The sequence below is a fragment of the Varanus komodoensis genome, unplaced genomic scaffold (genome assembly GCF_004798865.1).
Source record: "Varanus komodoensis strain SLA01 unplaced genomic scaffold, ASM479886v1 scaffold16, whole genome shotgun sequence".
Classification (NCBI taxonomy): domain Eukaryota; kingdom Metazoa; phylum Chordata; class Lepidosauria; order Squamata; family Varanidae; genus Varanus; species Varanus komodoensis.
The window spans coordinates 19,986,530-20,009,929 of record NW_025335468.1 but is presented as its reverse complement, the minus strand read 5'-3'; the positions used below and the strand labels follow the sequence as shown (position 1 = coordinate 20,009,929).

The following is a 23,400-nucleotide window of genomic DNA, read 5'->3' as shown; positions in this document are numbered from 1 at the left end:
AGGTAACAACCCAATGAACAGGTTGTATAATACACAAGGATCACCATGGTTTATTTAATCCACAATAAGTCATATGCAATCCCCACTGGAGTGTTATCTGAAGGTTAACAAAATTCAGATAACCCTAAAATAAACTGAGGGTTACATGAGAGTTTTTTAATCCTCACCTAACCCAGTACCTGAGTTTACACAACATGCTGTATCTCCACTAAGAGTTGTATATTCAAAATAGTGCCTGGTACAGGTCATGTGGGTGAAACATGTCACATATATCAAGAAATGGTCTTAGTTACCTCTCAACTGAATATGAGAATATTAATCACAACCTTCCTAATAGAGCTGTAGCTACTTAGCAAATATATTAAAAGTATTATTAACATGCAAACAGCTGAGAGAAAATGCTGATTGGCCTATGAACTCTTATCTTTGCTTCACATGTGATGCAAATTCTGCTCCCCTAGAACCCAGGGTCCCCATGCACACCCACACTGTAGAGGAAGATCACAAGTAAAAGACAAACTGACTTTGAAGGAGACTTATCTGCCAGTACGAAACTTCCTCCTAAAAAAGCCTAGGATTCCCCAAAACCTTCTGGAAACATTGTTTCAAAATTAAATACAGAACATTACAGTTCCCTGCTTTTCACTACAGTTAGGCAATCTGTTGCTACCCATATGGATTGAACAACAGCCCCCATAAACCTGAGCCAAGACTGTGTGCAGCTATGGGAGTTGTAGTCCAAGTTCTTTGGAAGGGCACCAGTTTGCTTATTCCTGGTCCACATCTTAGTACGTACATAAGCTTTCATTTCAACTGTCTATTCAACCCAGGATGCTATGCAAATCCAAGAATAGCATTAACTAACCCAATATCTTTTTCCCTTGGCAACGTTGGAATAACATTGACATTAATTTTACAGTTGAGTTAACTAATTAGGAATTGTATGTCAGTTGTTACTGGAAGCTGATTTTTTTTCAAATATGCAAACCTTATTTATATTCTTTTAAAGTGTATTTTATATTCATGTTTTATTTATATGCTTTATCCATATGGATTTATATAGTAGCTCTTCTTTGTATAATGGATTTTACTTCAAGACAAACATTAAATATGGAGATTGTATATATAAACAAAATTCTCTGCTTTCCAAATCAAACCCTAGATGCACCATTTTTCTTCATTATAAACGTCTCTACATTTGCAACACCAAACATTTAGAAGTTCCACTATATTCAATGGACCCTGAATCAACATAGTATCATTCTTTTTTAATGTGCCTAGTGGAGGAGCTGTGCTGTTCAAGGACCTGTCCATGCTACATAAGAAAGGCAAAGCACGGCACTACAGCAGTCTATCATGTTGGTTCCCTGATGGAAAAAATCAGTCTCACTTTCGAGAATATTACACTGATTAATTCAAGTCAGCTTGTGAAGTCCATCCTGCCATTCCCAATACTCCATATGCTCTCAAGTCCCAATCCTGCATCACAGTACTGCACGTGTTAAAACCTGAATAGGTGAAAAATCTCAAAATTGTGTTTCATTTCCTTCCATCAAAACATTGTCCTGGTGGGAAAAATTATGAGCAAACATAAGTAAAAATCCACATTGCCTGTCACACAGAAAATGTGTGAAAACAGAGGAAAAAATACATGAAAAGCTGTATAAATGCACACATCTTGTAAACCCAGCCACCAGATTAAGGTTTACCCAGCACCCAGAAAGATATGCTAGAGAAAGTAATCTTTGGCATTCACATGGCTCCACAGTGTCATATATTACTAGAAGATAAGTAATTAAACAAATGCTGAAAAATGCTAATACTAACTTAATACTAACTTCAAAGAAGTGAATTATGTCATTCTGCGAACTACGTTTAATGTATCGGCATACTAAATAGCAGATTCATAAAAGAATTTGTAACAGCCCAGTGCAATCTCTGATGTGTTTCCACTGGGCAGCCAAATCCCATGTACTAGCTAGCTCAGTTTCAAAAGTATTTTGCCACATTGTGGTTTGTTTGTTGAAAGGTAGGCCTGTTTGAGAAAAACAAGCTACTATCATGAACCCAGAGTAGTTGCAGTGTCGATGCTCTTCAGATAGAATTTTCTAAATGCATTTGCTTGGAATTGTTAACATTACAAACACACAAAAACACACAAATTTATTGTCTTTGACAAAGGACATATTTCTGCAATATTAGCACATATATTAGTATAGATCAGCAGATTAGACTAAAGCATCATTTTTTTAAGTTATTAAGTAAAATTGCATTTAATGTCAGCCTTTTTTCGGGTTTTAGAAATCTATATATAATATACAGAAAATATATTTGCACCCTATCATCTTATGTGGAAATCTCAATGGAAATATGCCACCTAAGCATCCAATCAATTAAGCGATTCAGTAAGGGGGCAAAGTTCACTGGTTGAGGCACATGTGTTGAATGCAGAAAGCCCCAGGTTCGATACTTTTCCACATAGGAGTAGGAAAGAATCCTGCCTGAAATCTTAAAAAGGGTCTTATTCTGCACAAGGCAACTTATGTCCTTGAATGCTGCATGTTAAAGCTGAGCTAACATGCCTGCCCGTAAGTAAGCTTCTCGAGTAAACCTACACAGGATCAACTTTATTTCAAAACAGCCTAATCAGGAGTAAGAAAAAAAACTCCATACTTTAGGGGTTTGCGTCTAAATAAGCATTTTAAGTTATAATAGGAGGCCAACTAAAGAGGAGGAAATAAGTGGAACAAATTGGAAAGATGGGAGAGGAATCAGTAACAGACCATCTCAACAGACTCTATGAATTAGGACTGAAAATTGGAAGAGGAAACAGGGCCAAAGCCCAACACAAAGCGCGCACGTTAAACATGCCTTTCCCCCACCATCCTAAAAACAGCAATTTTTATCTTCTCCACGTTTCTGCCGCCCTTCTCAATATAATCCTCTTCCATTTCCTTCAAAATACGTTCCCCTACCGAATACCTCCCTCGGCTCGGAAAGCCATGGTCGCTCACCTGGTCGCCGGCGGGAGCTTCTCCAGACATGGCGGGTTTAACCAAACCCCGGGAGGGGAGGGAAGGAAGGAGCCTCAGATAGATAAAAGATTGCTTAACCCACCCTTTGCCTCCTTCCCTTCCCAGAATCCGTGGGTGCCTGGTCAGCTAACAAGCTAGCCAACTAGTTACCCCTGCGAACCGCCTCTACTAATCCAAGGAACAAAATGGCGGCCCAACCGCCCCCTAAGTCTCGCCTTCCTCTGTAAGGGAAGGAGGCGGAGCCGGACAGGAAAGCGCGAGTGCGCAAGGGCTACTGGGAAAAGGAAGACGAGGAAGAAAATGGAACTTTAGGAGAACGGGGCGGGAGGGGTTAAAGAAACCGGCGTGTTGCGAAGGGGAGAGCGCGAGAGGGATGCTGGGAAGGAAAGAGGCGTAGAGAGGAAGCCACTTAAAGTAGGAGAAGCGATTGGGTCCCGCCGGGGTGTGGGCGGCTGGGTGGCTGATAGTAGAGATCAGGTCGCTGAGGCGCGATGGCGGGTCGCACGTCCTTGAGACGCTTTTGACTTTCCCCTCCCTGAATGTCATTGCTCCTGTTCCCTTGTCCAGTTCTTTCTATTTCTTGTATGGTGTTGCTCCCGAGCCTTATTATAGCTGTTCGAAAGTGGGTTCCCGTGGCGTCCCTTTCCCAACCCGCATCCCTGGAATGGGACAGTTCTGGTCAGCTGAAGAGTTGATTGTCGAACATCTAGAAGAACTAAAGATGGCATCTTGTGCGTGTTCAGATAAGAAAAAGAAAGTCCTACTACTCCCCAACTGTTCTACACATTGGCTAATAATTTGAAGAAGGATTATTTGAGAGTGTGTCTGTTCGAACTGATACCGTAAATAAATTAATTAATACGAAAGGGTGGGAAAGTAACATTAAGAAGTCGCTTCTTGTTCAATACCTAGGTGTGCTGCAGCTGTCAGTTTTTAAATGTAGTTTTTAATACTTCCAAGAACTGGGTTGTGTATGTATAATTATGTATTTAATATTTATGATTTCTCCCAGCCAGCATTTCTCAGCCAATCATGCTGACTGGGAAATATTGGGAGTTCTAGGACTTTGTGTAGGATTACACTCTAAGGCATCACTATAGCTTCCACAAAGGAAACCTCATCGCCCCAAAACCTATGGGGATTTGAGAATATTGGCATTGGGAACCACTTTGGCTTGGGGACATCATGCAAAAGCTATATAAGGGGATTTCACAAAATGTGTGGGAATCTCTTGCTTAAGACCCCTGAGTCAATCTGGTATTCCTGGGGTAATAGAGTGGGTTATTTTAAGAGACTGGAAGCCAAGAGTAGAAATAAGGCAATTTGCATAACAGAAGGAAATGAGCGGGATGTTTGCCTCCAAATGTCTGTATTTGCTTCTGTGCTTTGCTTTGAATTGAACTACAGATAAATTCCTAAACAATGCAATAACAGTTATTACTTTAGTTCTCCTATTGGTGATGGTTTTCCATTGCCTTCCATTGCCTTCCATGTCACAGTGCTACAGCCGTTTATGATGGCTACCATGTCACCTGCAGTTTTCCATACCAAAGCCCCCTCAGCATCCCATACCTGCTCAGCCTCCTGTTCAAGCATTTCCCCCTAATGCAATAGCTTTTCCAGGGGTAGATTATTTACTGCTGCCTGACACTTGACCTGGCGTGGGCTGTGGTGCTACTTGCCCATAGGCCAGTGGGTGAATACAATGCAATGCAATGCCCATTTGGAAGTAATCTCCATTATACTCAGTGAAACTTAATTCCAGATAAGGCAATATATAACATCTTTTTGCATTGACCCTTCTGTAGTTCTGCAAACTTCTTTTACTTTGACACTTCTGTAGTTCTTTATTTAAATGCTTTATTGATTTTCAGTCTAAAAATACAACCAAAATATCTTACATTTAAAATAAAAACATATAAAATTAAACATATAATTTAAATTGTTCTTAAAAATATTGTGCCTCCATCATGAGGACCGTACTCTTTCAGGACATTTTCCCCTTCCAAAGCCAGTGATTCTTTTGATGGTTCAAATCCTTTCCCTTTTTTAACACATACTCAATAAATACACCCCAAATCTCATTAAACTTAGTTTTCTTTACATGCCCTTTTCTCACTTTAATATCCCAGGCTAATTTATCGTTAATAGTTATATTCCAAACTTCTCTGTATCAATCACACAATTGGTAATCAGATTTTACTTTCATATTCTTTGCTGTAATTAATCTCACAGCAGGTATTACATTTGTTATTAATTCTTATTCCAATTATTATATATTTCTATATATAAGCTTAATATTTTAATATTATCTTTAAAAACCTCTTTCCAAAATTTCATTATTTGATTACTTATTTATTGGGGTATTTCTAACCCATCCATTACTGCACATTTCTGGACAGCTTACTCTATATTCACAATTCAATCATTTTATCTTTTATTTTGTTTTTCAACTTGTCAAAATTATTCTTTTTTAAACATTCTAAATTTTAGTAATATTAATCCTTAATTATTTGATAACTGTAGATAACTAAATTTATTCCTTTTTCTTCTTTTTTTCTTTATTAATATTAAATATCTCCAATTTATCCCAGTTTATCCTGAAATCTGCTATCTCCAAATTCTTCCAGAAGTAATCAGACCTGTTCAATAGCTTCTAATGGATCCCTTTTTGTTATCAAAGTATCATGAGCAAATAAGATTATTTATTTATTTAGCAAACTTATATGCCGCCCCATTCACCTAAGCCTTGGGGCGGCTTACAAATAAATAAATATCATTAATACAGTAAAATATAGCTGGAGACATCCTGGCCAAGGTTGTTAAAATCAATAAATAAAATCAACAATTAAAATGACGTTTAAATAAAAAGGTCTTGGCCTGGCGCCGAAAAACAAATAACGATGGTGCCAGGCAGACCTCTCTGGGGAGCGCATTCCATAGGTTGGGTGCCACTGTAGAGAAATCCCTCCTCTGGGTGCTCACCCTCCTAAAGTCCTTCATGGAGGGCTCCTGAAGAAGGGCCTCTGCCGCCGATCTCAGGGGGCGGGAGGGCACATATGGACGTAAGCACTCCTTTAGGTAACCAGGACCCAAGCCGTTAAGGGTTTTATAGGTGATAACCAACACCTTGAATTGGGCCCGGACTTCAATGGGGAGCCAGTGAAGCTGACGGAGGACTGGAGTTATGTGAGCACAATGCCCAGTCCCCATCAGCAACGTGGCAGCTCTGTTTTGCACCAATTGAAGTATCCGGACCGTCTTCAAGGGTAGCCCCACGTAGAGTGCTTTACAGAAGTCTAGTTGGGAAGTTACCAATGTGTGTGTCACTGTTGCCAGATAGTCATTCTCCAGGTAGGGTACGCAGCTGATGGATCAGCCAAAGCTGAAGGAAAGCGCTTCTCGCCATCGCTGTTACTTGAGCTTCCAGCGAAAGCTCTGGATTGAGGAGCACTCCCAAGCTGCGGACCTTGTCCTTAAGAGGGAGTGCAACTCCATTCAGGACAAGGTCAAAGTCCCCCATCCCAAAGCCCGAACCGCCTACCAACAGGATCTCCATTTTGTCTGGATTGAGCTTCAGTTTATTGGCCCTCATCCAGCCCATTACCTCGGCCAGGCACTGGTTCAGTACAGCTACTGCCTCACCTGGATTGGTTGAAAATGAGAGGTAGAGCTGGATATCATCAGTGTACAGATGATTCCGCAGCCCACACCCCCTAATGAACTTTCTCAATGGTTTCATGTAGATGTTAAATAGCAAGGGGGACAAAATGGACCCCTGTGGAACTTCATGGCATAACTGCCATGGCACAGAGCCATAGTCCCCCAGCACCACCTTCTGGAATCGGCCATTGAGATAGGAGTGGAACCACTGCAAAACAGTGCCTCCAACCCCCAGTCCCGCTAGCCTATCCAGAAGGATACCATGGTCGATGGTATTGAAAGCCGCTGAGAGGTCAAGGAGGACCAACAGGGACGCACTCCCCCTGTCTCTCTCCCTGCACAGGTCATCATACAGGGCGACCAAGGCAGATTCAGTACCATACCCGGGTCTGAAGCCAGACTGAAATGGGTCCAGATAATCAGTTTCATCCAAGAGTGCTTGGAGTTGTCCCGCCACCACCCACTCCAACACCTTGCCCAAAAATGGGATGTTGGCCACTGGTCTATAATTGGCGGCCATCTCTGGATCCAGGATGCCTTCTTTAGGACTGATCGGACTACCGCCTCCTTTAAAGGGGCAGGTACCCGGTCATCCCTCAGAGAGGCATTGACAACCTTCAGGATCCATGTCCCTATCCCGTGCTTGGCGTTGTTAAGTAGCCAAGATGGGCAAGGGTCCAACAGGCAGGTGGTGGGACATACTCGTCCAAGCACCTTGTCCCCATCATCAGGCCACAATATCTGAAACTCATCCAATAAATTAGGACCAGATGGCAACATTGTTTCCTCCCCTGAAGGCTCTGAATTACTAGTGGAGTCCAGCTCGTGACGAATCTGAGCGATTTTCTCCTTAAAATGCTTGGCAAAGTCGTCACAGCGGGCCGTTGAGGGCGGTACAGGGTCTTTCTTGGGGCCAGGATGAACCAGCCCTTGTACCACCCGAAAAAGCTCCGCCGGACGGCATTGTGAGGAGGCAATGGAAGTGGAAAAGATAATCTTAATCTCATTCTCAAAGCCTATACCTTTTATTATATTATCATTCCTAATACTGTTTGCTAGTAATTCTATGACTAAAGCGAACAATATTGGAGAAAGGGGACATCCTTGTTTAATACCTTGGCCTAGGGATAGTTGCTCCATTATACCATCATTTACTACCACTTTTGCTACATTACCTGAATATGGTTGCTCAATTATACCTTTAAATTGTTTTCCAAATCCTATTTATTTATTGTTGGCCATTCCACACAATCAAAGGCTTTGAAAATATCTAGAGGTATTATGCCAGCTTTAAATTCCCCTTTATTTATAACCTCTAATATATTCAAAACTTTTCCAGTCAAATCTGCCATACAATAAATTTATTCATTTTATTTGCCAATATTTCGGGGTGGGTGGGGTTGGTATCTTGGTTTATCAGTAATATAAGTCTGTAACACCCTGGATCAATCAAATCTTTACAAAGCAAAAACTATTGTGGAATATTTCCAAGATGCTGGCATATTTCCTCCTTTTAGTATTTTATTAAATAAAGCTTTTAAGTTTTGAATCAAAAACCTTTTTAAAAGCTTTATACTATTTTGGTCCTAATCCATCCTTTCAGGAGATTTCCTAACCATTTTCTGTAGTTATAAATCAGTGCAGGAATGTGGGGAATGTTCAAGGAGAGGGAAATAGAGACATTCAGTTTTACTTTCAATTTACAATGGATTCCTGAGTCAATAGACAAGCAGCTAGTGCACCAGAAACTTCAGGAGCTCATTGCATGATGTTGGTCAAAGTGTGAATATTGTATGAAAAGATTGTAAGCCAACTGAATTAGCAAAACATAATTCAAGAATTTGCAACACTTGTATAGAAACACTCAAAATAAAATTAATCTCTAACTCTTTAAGGCTTGTATCTTTTCATAGACTTGGTGCTGATTCTGCTCCACTAGGTGGCAGGCTGATACAAATCCAGGAAATGCCTTCCTTACAATGATGGAGAATACAGAAAGGGGCTAGTAATGAACCTTCCTGCCACACTTTCTTTAGGCTCTCAGTTTTTCCTAACATACCAGGATGCACTCTTATCTGGCTGAACTGGTGCCTTTCCCTGCAAAAGTTTTACTTTCTGCTTTTATGTAAGCTATTGAAAGGCTATTCATGCCTGCCAGCTCCCAAGGACATCATGCTTAAATCTTATGGTGTGACTTCAAATACTTTCAATGGTTCTGGTTGCCTGCTTGTGAAAAAGATAGCACAGAACTGGTAACAGGGCAATCAAAATGATCAGGGCAATCAAAATGACTAGAACAATAGTACCACCTTTGCTTATCATTTGTATTCTATATTTCCAGCAAAAGCAATGGTCAACAACAACCACCACCCAATGTAGTTGAACCTGCTTCAGTAGCAACCTGTGTGCCACAGGCCCATTTGAATAAAAATGTATTTGACTGCCAAAGACTTCAAAGAGGAAACCAACTCAGCCTCCCTCAGCTAGGAGTTCCAGAGTCTAGGAGCAGTCATAGTGAAGACCCTCTCTTGCATCCCTTCCAAATATGCTTCTGATGGTGGCATGACCAAGAGAAGTGTATTCCCCAAAGATCTTAAAACCTGGGCAGGCTTGTGTAGAAGAATGCAGCCTTTCAGGTAGTCTGGTCCCAAGTTCACATTTTTCAGCCAACCGAAGAGGGCCATGATAGAAGTTCATAAAATTATGAATTGTGTGGAGAGCGTATAGTTTTCCCTTCCACTCTTATTATAGAACTTGGGATCATCCCACAGACTGACAAGCTGGAAAAAAACCAAAGTACTACTTCCCACAGCAGATAGTGCATGGAATTTGCTGTCTCATGATGAGGTGATTGACCCTATCATTCTTTTGAAATTTAGCTGTAGCTAATAAGCTTCATTCCATGAGGAGAGGCTGGTATGTACTCATGAAGACCACCTGTAGCCCTGCTTGATAGACAGACTCTAGCTTTGAAGGTTGCTGTTATTTTCGCTGCTGTTTGGATTTATCCCTCCTCTGTTTGACCTTCATGAAAATGCACAATGGATTGTTTAACCCAAGTGTATATTAATTCATATAAGGCCTTTTAATTGCATGAACACCTACATATTCAGGAGTTGCAATGTGTAATTATTTGGAAATGTTGCTATGTTATAATTTGTTTTTTTTAATGGTTCCTTTAAGCTTCTTTGAGCATGCAAAAGCAGTAGACAAATAAATGGATTACGGTGATGATGTGATAGGACTCCAGGCCTTACACTTTGCTCAGTGGCTTCCCATAGGTATCGCTTTGCTACTGACTACTAGATTAGGTTTCCTTTGGTCTGATCTAGTAAAACTTTTAAGTTCCTCAGTACAAGGTTTGGATGTCTGAAGTGAGGCTTTATTCTGAAGGAGCATTTGACAGCTGCACTCTTTCCAGGCTCAAATCCAGGTTTGGGGCAGCCTTTGGTCAAGCTCCTTACTGTGCCACCTAACCATTAACACTTCTCTCACCTTAATAAGGTTAATGTGTTAAGCAGAGCTCCCAACCTGTGTGATTACTATTTGCTCACTGGCCGTACCCCCAAAATGACAACAACGGGGACAGGCAGTGAATGAAGCTCCTAGCCCATCCTCTTATACTTTCCAGAACTTGCATAATGTAGCTGATGCCTGTAAGATTAGGCATGTTGCATTGGCCCACCCATCTCCCTACTCTGGGGATGTTGAACCTCTTTCACCACAGAAGTTCAAATTGATTCTGGTGATGCTTAGAGGGGTTGCAATGCAATAGTAGGGTAAAAGTGGTGGAGTAAAAATGCAAAAATACAAGTATATTTTAATTTATACCTATTACTGCCAGTAGCTAAGGAGAGCCATGTGAACTGCTTAGAATAAAGAAAAATGGTCAAAAGCTGGAAAGCCACCAAACAGCTGTGGAGATAGGACCAGGAGATATGGCAAAGGAAAGCTGAGTTTGGAAACCTCTGTTTCCACCCAGGTGAGTGTATAAACTTCCTCTGTGCTCTAGAACATGCCCTTTCTCCACTAGTGAGACATACAGTTGAGCTTTTATTTCATTCTGTTCTGGAACAATGCATATTTATACACTTTCTGCATGACACAAGAAGTATCTATATCATGTATATGTTGTGTGCTTCCCCATTCCCCATCTGTAAAATCTTTAATGAGTAGCACTACTCAGATTTTAGTTTCTTTTTAAGAAAGAAAGCACTGGAGATGTTGTGATATCTGTTTTATTTGCAAATATACAAGTAGAACATAGGAAGAGGCAAGCAAGTGCGTCTGTCCTACAACAGATTTGCTACTGCACATCAGATCCCCTGAGAAAGGTGCCTTGCACTCCCAAAATATCCCTAGCCCAAAATTTTCAGTTCCAACAGTATTCTGTTGCTCTGTCTCTCTCTTTTACACACAATACAGCCCTTATGGCAATTCTGTCCCCTTTGCTGGGAATGGGAGTATTATTTTCCAAGCTCTGAGAGCTTTTCCATTAAATGCTTTCTTCTATCAACTCATCATCATCATCTTAGGCCATTAAGAAACATTACCTTTTTATCCTCTGAGCTAACATTGCCTATGCTTGGCTTGGTTCTCTCCCCCTCCCCCAGACAGAGATAAGAGGTATATGAATGAATGAATTCCTAGACTTCTATCACAATCCAGCATGACACAAAGAAATTGGATTCAGGACAGGGTTATGCAGGTGGAGCCAGTGAATGTTCTATAAATGGGTTGCAGTCTGGAACATGATTGACTGAAGTTGTCAAAAGAGCAGTTTCTGCCCTCATCTTGGAATCTTCCAGTGTGTCCTTTTGCCTTCTCCCACACATAACTGACCACCCTTCCCTGCAGAGAGAAATACTTGGGGAAAACTTTACAGTGGGAGAAAAAGCCTAGCCATCATCCTGTAGCATCCACTGGCAATGATCCTTTGTCGTTCCAGTGTGGACTTGACATGGTGGGACTCTTTGGCAGACAAGAAATTAGTCTTGCTCTTGAAATCTGCAACATTCTATTCAGTAAGTGATAACATTCTATCACTATTTGTATTACTATTCCTGCCTCTTTGTGGGTAGTTTATACATGGCTCCAGGACTGTTGCATTATAAAAGGCCTTGGCAGATGATGCCCCTGCAAAACTCTTTTACACGATCACATCAGCTGTTTTCTGTTCTTTTGCTGGCCTGCTTATTCTAAGATTTTTCAAGTGAATGACTGAGCAATTGTTATTTAGGGTGCAACCCTGTGCATATTTATTTAGGCAGAGAAAGACCTACAATTGGGAGTTGTAAGCCTTTTCTTTAGTCCAGACTTGCATAAGATTGTCCCTTTACTGTAATGAATTCCTATTTCTTTCTCTGTCTCCAGAGCAAACTTATTCCACAGTCTGTTGAGCCTACATTTGGGCTTATGTTAGTCTTACTAAAACTGAAGCATCTATACATAATGCAGTCAACTAGGTGGATTAAACATCTTTTCACTGAAGGCATGTACCTAATTTTAAAGGTGTCTACTTTATGCAAATACAAGAGGTAAATTACAGTTACATTTAAATCTTTGTAGTGGAATTTGTTTCATTCTTTTTTTATATTTAGGCCATTTTAGACATGCTGTAATGTCCGCCTTGTGAACAAGGGTATGTCTAAATCTTTGTTGAAGGCTTGCATGGTATGCTTGTGAAAATAGAGTCTGGCTCTAATGTGCAGCTTTGATTGTCTGGAGAGGTTGGGGGTGAGGGAGAGAGAGATTATCTGCATTTAAAATTATCTGCATTTAAAGTCTTAATATTAGCATGGCCTGATTGTCCAAAATATCTGGTCAGGCAGGCCTGATCTCTTAAACACTTCAAGCAATTCCTGAAGTTTCTTCTTATGCTTGTAACAGTTTTTAGTCTATGCTGATTCCATACATGAATCTGAAATGGTGCAATCCTCATGTGAAGTGAGCAGCCCTTTCCAGACTGGATAGACCATTTTCAGAGTAAAGGGCCTTGCTATGACACATTCTTTGTAAGCAGAAAACTTGTTAAGAAAGGGCTGTTTTTGTCTTCTGTCTAGCTTCTGGATTGTGGCTCTTAGTGGCACAATTTGGGCCCTGCTCTGTGTGAAGACCCACACTTAGGTATGTATCCACAGGTTTGGGTAATTTATTTTCTTTTCTGCCTGAAATATTGTTTCCAAATCTTGGTTTGGGCTCCTCTCTTAAGTTCTGAGGGTACTTACAAGCTGTGAGAGTCCCCTGGCCTTGGACTTTGGGACCTTGAGCAGCACCTTCAGCAGACACCCTGCTCCCTTTCCTTTACAAGATTGAGTCCAGGCAGACTCTGAACCTCAGCAGCCTTGACTTCCTTGAATGCAAAAAAGGCAAAAAATACATATAATAAATATAAAATAAAATAGCATCACAAGGGCATTTGGAACACAGGGAGAGAGTAGACAAAGGAGGCAATTACCATGGATTCAGAAAACAAACCATGATTTGTTTGATTATCTGTTGCACATCCCTGAATAGGGCAACAAGCCATGGGTTAACCAAACCATGGATTAGCACTATGTGTGAACCAGGCCGTTTTGAAATACAGCCAATCATCTCTCACTGTTGGATCCTTGTGGAACATTGTATGAGGCAAGACTGACCATCTAGAATGACTAAGTTGGATGTCCCAGTCATTGACACTGGAAACTTATTCCTTTTTTATTTTTAGATTTCTGAATATCTTCATACAGGTGCTCGTGCTACTGAAAGAAGACTTGATGATGTGTAACATCAGCAGACATTCCTATTTACAGAGGAGGGACTAAGATGCCTTTTGTTCTGCATGTTTTTTTCTGATGAATCATCAAAACTCATGTTTGAACACTGTTTCTTAAATATGTTTAGTTAGTATTGTTCTCAGTGCCCCAGTTAATTTTATATGCTGCAGTACATGCTATATACTATTATATAATATACTTGAAGGTGACCAATAAAATGCTAGTTTATATATAGAGACATTGGTTTGGTGAGATGCTGTTGCCTTAGTTTAATTGCCAAAACAGTAAGAAGAGGATGAAACATTTCACTGAAAGACCTTCCCATGTGTAATGTCATATGATGGGGTTTTTTTTCAGGTGAAAATGTCAAAATCTGACTGCAATGAATTGTGACTGCAAATGACAGGAATCATTTTTCCGTTATGTCTCACCACCACAAACACCACCACTTTACAGCTGTGATTACTTTGGCAAATGCCAGTGTACTAGGGCTGAAGGAGGTTTAAGTCTCTCAGAGCCCAACTGCATGTTACAAATATCCCCATTCTCATTTTCTCAGGTGCTTTTTGTAACCAAAGGCTGTTTCTGAAGCTTCAGTAGAGAAAGCCTCCGGTCTACATTCCAGAACCAGTTCATTTGGGCTCCAATGTACCCTTTCCCAGCATACCTCAGATCTCTTCCTCAGCCTCACCTTTTCCACTCTGCCACTTATGGCTTGGTGATTTCCAAGGTCTTGCACATCTCCCGTCCATTCTAAAGGTTTAAATGATTTTTTTCCTGAGGATCAGCTACTGGCAGTAAGAGCTTTATGCTAAAATGTGTTGGTATTTTGGGCATCTTGGTCCCACCCCTTTTGCCTCAATCTCTTTTACTATGACTCTACCCACTGTTGGAATGCTCCCCCCACAAACTTTTCCAAAATGGAATTATGTCCTTGGTTTGAAAGATACTCAACACCCCTGCAGTAAAATTGCCAGCTGAAAGTCATCTTATCTCTTTTCAATAATTTCCTCACTCAAAATTCCACTCCTATGCTGATCTTTGTTTTATGTAGGGAAATGAAATACACATGCCTTAATTCTGAAAGCCTGCAACATAAAAAAACATGTTTAGGTGGGTAATATTGACTTAAAACATCTGGAAAAGGAAAAGTTAAAATAATCCCTCCAGGGACACCAGTGGCAGACAGTATTATAAATCAGAAGACATCAGAGAAAAGAGATGCAGTGGCAGACAATATTATTTTGGCCTTCAGTATTCAAAATTCCCAAATGAGAGAGCTACATTCAAAGATCCTCATCTAACTGTTTCCACAGATGACAGAGTTGGTTTTCCAGTGTTCCACATGACATATTTATTACAATATAAAATAACGAAAAACTAGAGCTTTTTCCTGTATGTTGTCTGGACATTTTATGTGCATAATATTGCTTATTATTATTATTATTATTATTATAACATTTCTATGCCGCCCCTTGCCGAAACCTCGGGGCGGCTTACAACATGATAAAATACATTGAAATACAATAGTACATAAATACTACAATACTACAATATACTACAATACTACAATAGTACATAAATACAATAGTACATAAATACAGAATAGTACATAAATCCAGCTTAGCTGGATGTAACAAGAATGATGGTGTTGGTGTTGTTCTGGTGGTTTGAAAGCCACCCCCACCTTGCTGGGTTCAGGCAAACTGTACACTGCAAGGAGAATTAGGCAAATAATGAGACATGCAACCAGTAGGCACAGGGTGGGGAAAAGAAGCCACTGTAGCCATTTGTCTCTGATGATCTTGCAAACACAGTCAATGAGTGGTCCAAAGTTACCCAGTGAGCATCATGGCTGAGTGGAGATCACAACCCAGATCTCCTGAGTCCCAGTCCACTACACCACACAAGTTCTTGTGTAATCCAGAGATGACCAGGAAACGGACCAAAGTTTTGCTGACAGACATAATCAAAGGGCCATATTGTTGTAAATGTTGTAGTCACCATATCTGGAGTGGCTAAGTTGGAAAAGTTCGATCTAACTTCTGGCTGGGGAAGGGGAAGGGGAAGGGTTGGTGTCAATTTCTCACATGCTGCCACCAACTATTCTGCTGTATTCTATTGACAAGCATGGGTCAGGTAATGATATATAATGTGAAAATCCTCTCTGAAGGATTACAGCTATAGCAAAAAGATGCAGTTTCTTTAGATAAAGGATATAATCCAGAGAAAGCTACACTGGAACATTTGTGCATAGGAAGCACTGTTGAAAAGGAGCTCACTTCCTTGGAACTGCACCTATAAACTATTTACTTCCCTCTAATTGTAGGTTGTTTTATAGTCTCCTTTCAGTGAAAAGAAGCTGATGCTTTCCCAAGATAAGCAAACTGAATTCTTTGACTGATCACTGTTTCCAGTACTAAAAGCTTATGGGACAAGATCAGCTGAGAAGAAGAAAACAGGATCCAGGGGAAGTTCAGTGACTGTATTAAGCCTTTGCGATCTAACATACAAATAAAAGCAACAGTCCCATCTAGCTCTGCTTTCTGTTTCCTAAGTCAAATAAAGCCAGGTGTTTATTTCCTGTTGTTGATCTGCAGCAACTAGAAACTAGATACTAATGCTCCTATGTTTAAACCTAGACAGACTATAAAACCTAAAGTTTTGTTTTTGCTTGTTTTTCCATGTGCATACAGCTTTTTTCTACTTTCTTCATCTCCACTGCTACCGTTAGAAAAATTGTCGCAAATACATTGCTACTTGGCATGTGGTGAAAGTTGTTGACTGGAAGAAGTTCCTGCAGAGGATCATGTTCACCCCAAGACTGCTATTAACCTTTGGCTTTTTAGAATATCTCTGTATAAATAAGTATTCCTCTTATGGTAGTATTATAGCTGAGAGGGGTTGTGACGTTTGTGGAAACCACAATGTGCAGCTGTGAGAACTCACTTGTTGTCATCCTGTGGTGTTGACATGACCAGACTGAACCTGAAGCAAAACATTTTCATGGGTATTTTTCCATTTCCTCTTCCCTATGTTTAGAATCAAGGCTTTATATTTTAAATTAGGCTTGCAAAGAAACGTGCCTGTTAACTTTTCAGAAAGTTTCTAATTTACTTTTGTGTAGGATGTTCAGTCTTCAGGTGTTGGGAAACTACTGAAGGAAAAACTTGGAAAAGGGGGATTCTTTGAGAGATGGGGCCAGGGGACTTGGTCATTTGGTCAAGAAGGAAGTATTTTCTACTGCAGTCTTGATTTGACATGTAGTAGACATTAACTGGCTGTGTTAACTCTCCTGAACCTGGCCTGATACTTAATCCTAACATGCCTAATAATAGAAGTCTATGTGGTTAATCTGAGACTCAAGGTGAATACAAAAGATGGCAAAATAGATCTTGAAAGAAGAAAAAAGCAGGAAAATCAAAACAGCAAGAACAAATATCAATTACAATCCCTATTGTGAAAATAATTAAGATTTTTATATTTTTGAAGTCAATGGATCTAAAGTAGCAATCAGATGCACACAAACATGGTAAGCCCACTGAACTCAGTAGTGCTTCCTTCCGAATAAACATGCATAAAATCATGCTGTATGTCTGTAAAAGATGACAACTGAATATCTCATACAGTGCATTCTGTACATGTCTACTCAGAATTAAGTCCTTTTTACTTTAAGGGTTTTATCCCAAGTAAATTGGTATAGGGTTGTGGTATAATTTTTTCTCACACATATTAACTGTGTGGAAAAAGGGAGGCATAGCAGGAGACCACTGCTCAAAATCAATTCATGACAGCAGTAGTAGTTTTGCATACTTTTTCCTCTGGGGAGAGCAGAAACACTATTCCTGCCTAGCTTACAAAGGTATTGGCTTCAATTGACCAAGAATTTGAGAGACAGGACCTGATTCACACATTAGAACAATCCAGATTACAAGCTGAGTATGGGTGGTTGCTGAACTGCAGGTTGTTGTTGAATCATTCGGTATGTCAGCTAGGTGGCCAGTTTTGGCTGTCTAGCTGAGGTGCTTCACAGGGGGAGGGAAGGAAGATGATGTTCCATCAAGATAACTACTCCTGGTGGCCCCAGTCTCTCTCTTCACAGCTCCTTTACTGTATCCCTGAGGATGATTTCCTGTCCTTGTCAAGGCACTGAGTGTGGTTTTTTTCCCACATTCTTCAAGGAGGGAAAGGGACCAGAATACAGACCCCAAGCTCCAAGATCATAACTCTGTTTCCAACATTGGATCTAGGAATTTGAAATATCCCACAGCTCCCAAGATGACATATAGAGACCGTGAGATTGCTCTCTTGTGTGTAATTCTATAGCCTTGATACAAAACTTATGTTTTTAGCTGCTCTGAGATCCCTTGTAGATGAAAGGTGACTCAGAAATCTAAGAAATAACTACTGATGTGTTGTTTTAATATACTTTTAATATTATATATTGTATGTTTAGGTTTTTAATCTTTGAAAACCACTCAGACAGCATTGACTATTTGATAGTATAGAAAGCTAATACATGAAATGAAGTATTGTATGCTATAAGCCTCCGTGAGAATTATGGCAAGCAAGATGTGGTATGAAGAAAACGTTGGCTATTGAATGGTACAGAAAGGAAATGCAGTAACTAATTTAAATAAAGTGTTTTAGAAATAGCCTTTGCGACAATCTAATGGGTGTATCAGTTCCAGTAATTTAACTCTATTGGAGAAAGCACCATTGCCCATGATTCAGGGCAATGCTCGTGTGTGTATTTTTCTTAGACTGTTGTCCGTTTATTTGTGGATGATTGTACATATGAAGCAGCTTCCTACTGATCAGAGCATAAGTCCATCTAGCCCTGTATTGTTGAGACTGACTCAGGAGTTTGAACAGGAACATTTCCAGCCCTACCTAGAGATGCCAGGGATTGAACTTGGGATACACCACATGCAAAGCATGCGCTTTGCCACTGAGCCACAGTAATGCAGTAGGCAGCCATCTAGGAATGCTCATATTCTGAGTATGAGTCTGACTTAGTACTGAGTGAATTTAGTAACAAGCAGCACAATGGTGATTGTGGGCTCCGGTAAACAAACGTCCAGAGTGATTTCAAAATATTGGGCACTGACTTCATCCATATCACCCACTTGATTGTTATTTTTAGCATGAGGTTACCGCGTTAGGTGATGCATTCTGTCAGTCTTGGAATGGACCCTTGAGCAGACTGTAGCTCATGTGGCTTTCCCTTTGGAGAAAGGGGAGGAACAAATCTTGAAGCTGCTGGAAGGTAGAATCAGACTCTGAGCTCTTTGCAGGGCTGCCAAAGGCAAGCGAACAGCTTTTAGTTTAAAGAATCAATGCCATCTGTGCAAATCTGCCAGTTCCTTCTGTTAGCATGGGAAGACCCCCAGTCTTAAGGCTAATCTTCCTCCCACTCACTTTAAATAATGAGCACTTGGCTTGTATAGTTTTGCCTTTCCTGTGCCTGTGAGGGCTTTCACCAGAATGCAGTATTGATTCAGAAGTCTCTCTTTAGCTTCTTGTACTACACATAATATTAACCCTTGATGGCACTCAGTTTTTCAGCTATATTAAAATAAGATGCTACTTTAGCAGGGGTGGGGTGGTGGAGGTATAGTATATGCACTGTGGTCTGGGCAAACAAACAGTGGCTGATTGCAGGGGAGACAGTTTCTGCCTGCTGGCAGCCAAAGCTGTGTGCCTTGCTGGTATATCAGTGCCTGTAATATGACAAATCCATCTCTTTGCTTCCTGGAGCAGTTTTGCAACTTTCTAAAAAACTAACTGTAAACCACGTGACAAATTAAGTGGTGCTTGAATGTAACTTTAACAATATTTGGAAAACTGGTGGCCTGCCTGAAGACTGATAAGTGAACCGGTGTTTACATTTCTGGTAGGTATTGTCTTTTTGTAGCATTGTGAAAGAAATTGGGCTTGCCTTGTAGGAGAGAAGAAGGTTGCCATGGCATTGCCCAAAGCCCCCTCCTCATCCCAAGGATCTGTTGCAAGAAAGCGAGAAGGAGCTTTCTTGTCAAGTGGTGTTTCCATTCCAAATGATAATCTGGGTATCAACAGAATTGCCTGCAGTCTCAAATGAAATCTTGCCATATTTTTTCTGTTACTGTTATGGTGCCTATACCTTTCACCATTACAAGTGCCTGCCTTCTGAGGGCCTTTGGGCAAGACACCTTCAACATACCATCTCCCTCACTGAGTCTACCCTCTTAGTGCCCTTGTAACCAGCTGCTATTGCTCCTCCTCTTCCTCATTTCTAAAGCAAGCAGGCAAGTTGAGAGCCAGTGACCAATCAGGCATCTCCCACTCCTTGCCTTCACTATTTTCTGGGCCAGAGCAAGAGGCCAGTAAACAGTCAGACTGCAATAGGGAAGAAAGGGGATAAATCCAGCTGGTCCCTGATTCACTGTGGTCCCTCAACCAGTACCTAGCAATGCCCATCCATGACACTAGCCCTGTCTTTAATCAGTGTAGAGGGCGAACTTTATTAAGCAAGAGATGTAAATAGGTACAGCTTTTCATTTCATGCATATGAGGAAGGCAGAAGATTCACAGGCTTAATTCTTTCATATCAGGCCTTTGCTAAAGGCACAAGTGCAGGGCTAGAAAAAGAAGAATTGTACCTCCTCTCATGGCACTGTACACTAAGGGAACACAGAGATCAGTCAGTAACTTGGGCCAGATTCCAGTTTTATTGAAAAAATGAGTGTCATCTCTCAAGACAATTTCCTCCACACATGAATGGACCAGGTGTGTGAATACCTGGGAACACAGGTGGCTGAAACTGTGGAGATAGAAGAAGGGGACATAACTATTAGAGAAATTGAGTTGGTCCTTGAGGGCCAGATTTTGTCTGAGGGCCTGACATTTTACACCCCTTAAGGACATGGGTGGGATGACTGCAGTTGGTCTGTAGAATGGGTGTTGTTTTAATAACAGAAATGTTAGGAATACTATAAAGCAGTTTTCTTCATCGTGTTTCCTCCCTTTCCCAGCTTCTTCCACCCTGTTGGCACATAGGAAGTGCCAGATATGAAAGAGTAGAGGAGTAAAACTGAAATTTCCTGTGACAGTACCGTGGTTACTGAAGCACAATTTTTAAATGCTTGCTCCTGTCATGGGTTTCCAATACAGTTTATGTGAACAAAACTATCACCAGAAATGTAGACAAATAACAGTCATAGTTCAGTTATCCAGATGATGTGCCTCCTTTGGAGGTAATGGCTAGACAATCTGCTTGCATTATTGGGGATGGCTGGGAAATACTTGAAAGGAGGCATGCCCTTCTTTTCCTGACATAGGTAGGGTTGATGTAGTCTGGTTCTCCCTGTGTGAAAAGGAAATAAATGAAAAGAAACAATGGAAACTTCAATTTTGAGTCAGAGACTTGAGAAGGATGGGGATGGAATGGAAAAGAGAAGGTAACATGGATTTGGACTCTGTAAGCTAACAGCATTCTGGAATGCCGTCCATATCTCTCTGGGGATCTGATGTAGGATAGTGGATTTAGCTGATGGCTCAGTATTTAATTTGTTCTTCCATCTATGCCAAACCTGTATCCTTGCAAATAAATATTACAAAATACCATAAGCTTCCGATGTTCTCCCCCAAGAAGTGGGATAGGTATAACAACAGCCTTTCCTCTCTCACTTCTTGTGCTAAATTAACTTGCTGAAGAACATCTTCACTAGGTTCCTTACTTTGATCATCCCAAGCTCCTTTTTTTTGCCAATAAGACACTAGAAAAAAATATTACAAAGAAATCAGTTTCCTGTTCAATGTACTAGTTATTGCATCCTGCCTACTTGTTCCCTAATGCCAAAGATGATCCACATTCTTTGGGTTTCAGATTCAGTACTCAAATAACTTCATGGCTCTATTCAGGACTCTCAAAGCAGGGCCTTAGTTTATGTCAACAGGCTTGTGAAACTACGTCATTGTTCTTGGATCCTTTCCAGGTTACACTTTGTACTCTCATAATTCATTCCTATAGCACCTAGGTCTGCGTTTTCTGTGGGAGCTCAGAGAATGTTTTACAAAAGAAAAAGCCACAGGAGATGGGCATTAGCAAAGATTAGGAAATGCCAATAGGTGTGCACAATTTGAGATCCTGATGGGGGAAAGGAGACGGGGGTAAAACAATGCATAGCTAATTCTAGGTAGCCCCAGAATGGATACAGTTGAATGACTATAAGTGTACAAAGCTATGACCATAATCTTGTTCCACTGGCTTTGTTTCTCAGAAATACCCTTTCTGTTGTATTCATTCCACAAAGCACTTTTTATTTAGTCATTAAATGGACTGAAACAGGACAAAGCCAGATCTGTATGTGACCTAACTCCACAATATTGGGGCAGGGCCATAGCCTTGTGGAAAAGCACATATATGCATTCAGTGACAGGTCTTTTCCTTTCTTCACTTTGAGAAACTGAAGCTTTGTACAGATGATAATCGGGGTCATGGAAGTAGCAACAGCACAAGTACAGAATAACTTGGCTCACACGGTATGACAGACCACTGTGATGTCATTTAATTGTGAGGGCTGTTGTATCATGCTAAGCATCCATGGGTACCATTTGAGGTTTTTTGAGGTTATCTGTGGTTGACTAACTGTCATACAGCCCTTACCCACCTGGGTTTGCATGACTTGACCAGCCATGGCAAACCAGGTGCCCAGCACTACATAGCCCCCAAGGATAAAATAAGCCACCTTGGCTTATTTCCTGTGTTGACATGGAAACCAAATCACTATTTCATCCCCAATACTGCTGGCTAGTTGTTTCCATCACCAGGTATGTACATCTGGTTGAGTTTCTTTTTTCATGTTGATTTCAGAGATATGAGGGTTGTAAAATTAGTCCACGGGTAGGCAACATAGAGGTTGCAGGTACCAGCACAACCCCGACACTTCTCTTAGTTCCCACCAATGAGTCTTACCCCTATTTAAAAAGAAAATTAAACACGTTTTCTTTAAGTAAATGGGATTGCTGTGAAACAGGTTTCTTCTGGAAACTGTGAATTCAGAGGGATTGCTAAATGTTGGGGCTAAGACCTTACTTCTGTCTGGCACTCTTTCTTCTGGATGGCTGCTTGCCGTTTCCTATACTTCTCATCTTGGCCCTTTTGTAGCAATTAGCTCATAGTAGTTTCTCATATTGCTCAGCGTATCCAGAGCCTCAAAAGTTGACTTGGGCGCACAGCTATTTGTAGAACTTTCCTGTTCCTGTTGCTGATTAACTCAACAGAAGTGATTGCTGAACCAGAGCAGGGTAGCCCAAGAAATTAGGCAGGATGAAAACATTGCCCCCCTACAGCGTAGAAGTAAGATTTAACAGCTAGTCTGTTCAGCTTTTCTAGGGAGTGAGAGATCATGGGAGCAGTAGGCCCAACATTTGAAGGGCTGCAAGTTTCTCCCCTGTACGCATATGCATGTGTGTGGGCATGCACACTGGATTCATGCGTACCATTGCTTTAGTGAACACCTAGTGAACACATCACTAAAAGACTGCTTTCTGCTTATGTATATGCATATATCTTCAAATCTCACTCAGAGACCTGATCCTCCTGAATGAAGTAAGGTGGGTAGCCACTTGGAAGAAAGCGGTTTGGTAGTAGAACCTCAGTGATAGAACAGCTTTCCCAGACAAAATTGCCTAGTGTTATTTTTGTGGTATTTTTGTTTACCCCAGTCTTCTAAATAACTAAGGTAGTCTGAGAAGCTCATTCCAGTTGGGTCCTCAGTGGATTATGAGCTTTTCTTTTGTTCCTGCACAAACATTCACATGTTTTTTCTTGTTTTCCAAATCTATGCATCATTTATGCAAGTGTTTAAAACATACACAATTATCTCATTGACTAGACAGTATTTGCTTACATTTTTCGACTATGTGTATTTATCAGATGAATTTTATTTGCTGAGTGAATC

At 40.7% G+C, this 23,400-nt stretch overlaps 2 protein-coding genes across 2 annotated transcripts in view; one reads left to right on the top strand and one right to left on the bottom strand.

Annotated features, from left to right (window-relative positions):
• Positions 1–3,247, bottom strand: part of CSTF3 (cleavage stimulation factor subunit 3) — a 68,450-nt gene extending 65,203 nt beyond the window's left edge. The window contains exon 1 of the mRNA XM_044425511.1: positions 3,015–3,247. Coding sequence (XP_044281446.1) covers positions 3,015–3,044 — 30 coding nt within the window. The 5' untranslated portion in view covers positions 3,045–3,247. The remainder of the gene's footprint in view (positions 1–3,014) is intronic.
• A 256-nt stretch (positions 3,248–3,503) lies between these two features.
• HIPK3 (homeodomain interacting protein kinase 3) overlaps positions 3,504–23,400 on the top strand; it is a 108,094-nt gene continuing 88,197 nt past the window's right edge. The window contains exon 1 of the mRNA XM_044425832.1: positions 3,504–3,766. The gene's annotated coding sequence lies outside the window, so the exon portion shown is untranslated. The remainder of the gene's footprint in view (positions 3,767–23,400) is intronic.